This window comes from Vairimorpha ceranae (assembly GCF_000988165.1).
Source record: "Vairimorpha ceranae strain PA08 1199 chromosome Unknown NODE_163, whole genome shotgun sequence".
Taxonomy (NCBI): domain Eukaryota; kingdom Fungi; phylum Microsporidia; family Nosematidae; genus Vairimorpha; species Vairimorpha ceranae.
In genome coordinates, this window is record NW_020169458.1 from 1 (window position 1) to 5,935 (window position 5,935).

At 31.3% G+C, this 5,935-nt stretch overlaps 3 protein-coding genes across 3 annotated transcripts; 1 reads left to right on the top strand and 2 right to left on the bottom strand.

The window, feature by feature from the left end:
- AAJ76_163000199 (hypothetical protein) lies at nt 1–199 on the bottom strand (the record flags this gene model as incomplete). The annotated part of the gene is made up of 1 exon (XM_024474185.1): nt 1–199. A coding segment is annotated over one exon (199 nt), but the record flags the coding sequence as incomplete, so codon positions are not given.
- Nucleotides 200–1,027: 828 nt separating this feature from the next.
- AAJ76_1630001028 (hypothetical protein) lies at nt 1,028–1,216 on the top strand (the record flags this gene model as incomplete). Its single annotated transcript, XM_024474184.1, has 1 exon — nt 1,028–1,216. One exon carries the CDS (start codon nt 1,028–1,030, stop codon nt 1,214–1,216), a length of 189 nt encoding a protein of 62 aa, XP_024329695.1.
- A 3,001-nt stretch (nt 1,217–4,217) lies between these two features.
- On the bottom strand, nt 4,218–4,382 carry AAJ76_1630004382 (hypothetical protein; the record flags this gene model as incomplete). The annotated part of the gene is made up of 1 exon (XM_024474186.1): nt 4,218–4,382. One exon carries the CDS (start codon nt 4,380–4,382, stop codon nt 4,218–4,220), a length of 165 nt encoding a protein of 54 aa, XP_024329696.1.
- Between the last annotated feature and the right edge of the window lie 1,553 nt (nt 4,383–5,935).

Here is a 5,935-nt window from a genome sequence, read left to right on the forward strand (position 1 = left end):
ATATAGTCTTCATATTGTTTTCTTTTGGTATCAATAACTCCGGTTGAGGAGTTTGAAAAACTTTTATTGCAGTTTCCTGCTTCACTTCGTCCGATGACTCGGTTTCCTTTTTGATGGTCTCATCATTATTATTGACTTGTTTGTTGAGATCATCTATTTGTTTTTGAAGTATGTCATACTTCTCCTTTTGTGTACCCATCTCCTTTATACACAAGTTAATGTGCGATTGTTGGTATATAAAAACCCCAATTGTAAAAAAAAACATTAAGGCAAGACTGGGGAGAACTGAAAAACATGCTTCATGGTTGAAAGAAGGATGGTCTAGTATAATTTGGGGGCGATGAATCTAAAATAAATCCTTATGGATCCGATGGTCGAAGATGTGTACGTAGAGAAAAAAATACAAGATATGATAAAAATTTCTCTCTTAAACTGTTAAGTATTAAGGGGATGTTATCATGGTATGGGCCTGTTTCCCAGCAGATTGTATCGGAAATATACATAAAATTGAGGAATTAATTAATTAAAGAGAGCATGCAAAAATTTTAGACACAAATTTGGCATGTTCAACCAAAAAACTTAAATTTAAAAATTATATTTTTCAACAGGATAACGCTTCCAAATATACAGGCAGGTATATGAAAAATTATTTAATAGCTAGAAAAATTAACACCATGATTTGGCCTGCACAATCACTTGATTTTAATCCTCTCGAGAATTTGTTGTAGATTGCTAAGATTAATATTACTAAAAGAGGACTAAAAAATAAATTACAATTAGAGCAATTTACGATCGAAGCCTGGAATAAAATTGATAAAAAAACATGTAAGAGATTAGTTCAAAGCATGAACAATCAATAACCGTAATTTATCTAAGGGGCGGACATACTAAGTATTAAAAATCTATTGTGTCTTTTTTGTCCATATTTTTTTAAAAAAAGTTATTTAAGGCATTTTATAGCGCAAATATTTAATTTAAATTAATAAATGGATCTAAAAATGTAATTTAAATATGTAATATAAATTCAATGCCATCTAAAAAGGTTCTATTTATTCATTCAAATCAAAATTGCATTTTTTATAACCACTGCTTCATAAAAAATACCATGTGTGGACAAAAATCGGGTGTTAGAAGAATGTCTTGGTTTAAAACGGCATTAAAGCATGTTTTGATATTAACTGTGAGACCCCTCTTTCTGAGGGGTCGGAAAAGGTAAAACTCTGAATGAATGGTGTTTATTTATGGTTTTTATCCTGTTCTCTTCGGGTTTCCGGTTTTTTTCCTTTGGTAGTTCCTTGACTTTCAATGTGCTTCTTTTTTCATCCCGTAGTTGGAGTATTTCTTTAAATACTTAATTAAATTAACTGCATGTTGTGATGTTTGGTATTTTAAAACGTCGTTTTTTTTGACTACTGCGTTGAGAGATTCGATATTTTAATCATTGTTTGGTGGCATTTTAGTCCCGTCACTTCTTTTAATTAATCACAATTATTCACTTGGGTTCTTTTTAATGCAAAATGGCCACCCCGAGGTGCATCTTAAGTCGTCGGCTGACGATGACTATTGTACTTTGCCTCTCAAAACTTTAATGTAGTGTTGTTACAACATTAATGCATTTTATTATTTTTTCCCTTTATTTCTTAAATTTTTATAAAATTTTATTATTGTTGTACCAATAATAAAAAGGCAAATGAAATCCAAGTGCTTAAAAAGCCACGGGTCCGGCGTGAAACGAGTGTATTGAAATTCCCCAACGAGAATAATAAAAAGTTTAATTTACAACAGCTTATAAAGGCGCAGAAAGCTGTGTTTTTAAAGAGTTCTTTCTTTGTTTCTAGAAAACTCTCATTGTAAATTTACCGGGCATAAATACAGAACCTTTGATTAATTTGTATGTTTGACCCACCCCAGTAAAAAAAACGAGAAATTTTACGAATTTATAACAAACTCGCCTACTTGCAAGGAATTGTGCCTATGACAAGAAAGCATTCAATGATGCTACGGGAAGACACGTATATTCTCGAATAAAGAAAGTTTTTATGATAAGTAGTTTTATTTGTGTATAATTTGAGGATAGTGGAAGGCTTTTGATTATATAAAATTGCGTGGACTCATATATCTTTTAATTACTTTTATTATTTATATTTATGGTTAACCAACCAATAAACATAATTGTTTAAAGAAATGAACCAATACCTAAATTAAATCACTAATGTGTATGACGATTTAAATAATAAATGAACTTTTGTTCATTATAAAAGTGAGGTATGAGAATTATACCACAAATACAAATTAAAGAACATTTACAATTGTTAAAAATGTTTTTTTTTTTTCAATCAAAAAATTGGGGTTAATTTATTAAAAAGTTATATTAAGAATTTATTGTTTTAGCTGTGTTACAACATGTTGTTCCTTAATTTAGCTATAATATCATTCGCACACACCACCTATTTTTAATTGACATTTATTTGCTCTAACCTCCCTTTTCCGTTCAAAATTATATATGCTTCGTTTGACAGTTTTTGAACAATTTGTAAATCCATATATTTAGTTTAGTTTTGTCACCACCTTTATCCTCCAAAGATAATGACTTGTCAAAAGAGACCCGACTTTCTTATTTAACATTATTTATTTAATAAAAGTTCTTTATATAGTTTTGACTTCACTCTGAAGCCTGTTGTATTTCAGAATTTAGTTTCATATCCTCATGTTTTACTTTGAGGAAATTGTTGGGTTCATACAGTCACTGGTAACGGGTTTTATTTGATTTTTGGTTAGCCCATATAAAATAATTTTCTCTCCTAACTTTATTGGTGCTTAATTTCCCCACCCAACCAATTATTTGTTTCCGATATTCTCTGCCCATTTCATCCCGCCTCCACTTGCAATCTCTTTTTAAAACACCTACAAATGGATCTTTCTTCGGTAACCGCTTACATTTAATTTTCTTTAAAAAAAGGGTAAAATATTATAAAAAAATAATAATATTGCAAAAAATAATTTTTTTTGCCCATGTTGGCGTAGTTATCAAAAGAAAAGCAAATATGTTTAATTTTACAAGTTCTCTCGACTCCAACTTATCATCATACTTTTTTTTTACCACCACCCACAATCTAACCTACCTACCCACTTATCTAAGCCAACCCAAATCTAGCCTATCTACCTACTTATCTAAGATATATATAAATAATATTATTTTTATCTTTTTTATATACTTTACTTTTGAATATATGTGTAAAACATTGTATTCTAATTGCTTGGTCTTTCAATCAAGACATTTTTTACCCTTTATGAGAAAGGGGTTAAAGATAAAGTTTGTATTTGTATGAATGAGTTAAAAAATTTTTTGTTATCAAACAATATTATACCAACAACGGTGATCTGTGGTAATTGTAGAGAGGTTTATGTCATTTGAAGGGACCAGTCACCGATTTATCTATGATACTGTATAAATGCCCAAAGGGTAAGTGTCAAAAGTGACGTTATTTGTTTCACTCTCAAATCCCTCTAACGGATGTAGTGCACTTGATTTATCTCCTCATGCTTGATACAAGCTGTAGTCAAATCAATCGTTTTTTGTTTTTATCCGACCCTACATCGCAAGTTATAAAGATCTGCTTCTAGACGCATACAGGGTCTATATTCAACAGAGACCCGTTCTCTTGAGCGGACCGGGTATTATTGTTGAAGTTAAAAATGTTGTTTTTTCAAGGCGTGATTTTTTTCTTTGCCCCACAACCACAAACGATACTATTCTCGATACGGTTTGGATACTCGGCGGTATTGGTAGAACACTCCAGCAAATTTTTTTCTCGCAAGGGTTAAAAATAGAACCATTGACAACATACCGAAGCTATGCATAAGACTATCAGTGATAGGAGCGTTCTTTACGCGGATGAATGTTTGTCGTATCCGTCTACTGCTTTTGCGCTAGGAGTCGAACACCGCCGGGTAAATCGTTGTGTAGGGTTTAGAGGAGACAATGGTACACGTACAAATACCATGGGGGATTTAGAAAACATGAAAAGCTCGATGAGAAAATAGCATGGGATAAATAGTGGCCACATTGATGATTGACTAATAAAATATACTTTCAATAGACGTTATGTAATAAATAAGAGCAATGAAGAAGTTGTTGAGTTATACATTGAAATTCTAAAAATCTTTTTTGAAATAAATCATTAAATATATTTTTTTAATTTTTTAGCTCCCAAAAATTAAATGTAGGCAGTATCGGAAGAAGATCCACTTGTAGGTGTTTTATCTTTTATCAAGACAGTCCATTTTTTTTCGGCTGAGGACAGTAAAAACGGACAGCCACTAAATTTCTTTAAATTTGAACGAATCATACCAGGAACACAAATCAAGTCAAAGGAGTACATTTATTAAATTAGAGATATTAAAAAGAACCTAAACATAAAACACCTCAAACAGTTTGAAAAAAATTCCATAAATAAGGGATGGGATGATACATAGAAAGACCAAATATAGGTCAGTTTACATGTTTACCGTTCCCTTTTGATCAAAAAAAGTAAATTTTTTTTAACCCCTAATTGTGAGGATACAAGAGTTTAGAAAATTCATTTACAAAGAAGAAGAATTAGTAAGGTTTCTTCTTAAACGAGAAATTTTCAGAAATCCAATTTATCAATAAGTGCGGTATGACCCCGATAAAAGTCAAGACGGTTTCTTTAAAAACAGAAGTTATTTGCGCCGTAATTAAAAGAAATGTTCTAACAAGGGTTGTTGTCAAAGGGAAATCTCTTTCAAAAGGCGAAACTAAGTTTTAAAGCCACATCAATTCTACTATGCGAGTGAGTAAAGGGGTTATCAAATAATGCCTGTGCATCCGAGCTTGATATCCAATCGAGTAGAGTCTCTGGGCGGTGTTCTCATTTAAAAATGCTGTATTTGACTGAATTTTTAATAATATTTAGCACCAGTCGAGAGGAGGAAAGGACTGTATAGTCGGGATCGACAAAAAAGTTCTTGTTAAAAGTAATATCACCGAGGTCGTCTATTACAATATCAGGTATGAGAAGTCGGTGGTGTAATCTGGGGTGATGCAGGCATTTTTGAAATAGAAGAAAATAGACAAAGGTGTACTTTGGCAAAGTTAATTAGAAGAAAGATAGCACCAGGATCATCTATTATTATACTGATTGCTGGCGAGGCAGTCTTGATATGGCCGATATCTGTGCCGGTCTTGGATATACTTATGAGACGGGGAACCATTCAGTAATTTTTTTGGATAACGTTTTTGGCGCACATTCTCAGTCCACTGAATGAGAACGTGGTCTGTAGTCTGTAATAAAGACAGAACTTAAAAAAGAGGGAACAATGAACGACACGTTTGATAGATCTGGCGGGTAAAATTTACATACGTAGTTTTAAATTATATAATAGTGCTCGACTAATGAACAAAAATTTAGACGAAGGTGACCTTATTATCTTGAAAACGAAGAGAAAATATAATAAATATTCTTTAACATTGTTTTTGTATTTTTATAAATTTTTAAAATTTTACTTTTCTTTACTGGGGGAGTAACATGCAAATTAATGAAAATTGAATAAGTTAACGTTAAAAAAACTTTTTAATTGGTGTTAATTTTAGTAGAGTTGTTGATAAAAAAGGAAGTCGTAAGATATTGAAACAAACTGTAAAAACCAATTTTGAGTAAAGCAGTTTTAAAAAAATGGAAATTTTGAGCTGTGTACATATCAACGATGAAGTACACGCGTCATTAAAATTTTAAATGTGAATAAATCTTGACAAACCAGCAAAATTAAAGGTTGTGCAAGATACTGGGAAGCTTTAATTGGCTCAAAATCTTATATTTAACTTCAATGAAAAAAATATAAATATTTTGTTAAAAAATTGATTTTATGAGTGTGCTTTTAAAATAAAAAATATAAAGGGACAAAATAACACCAT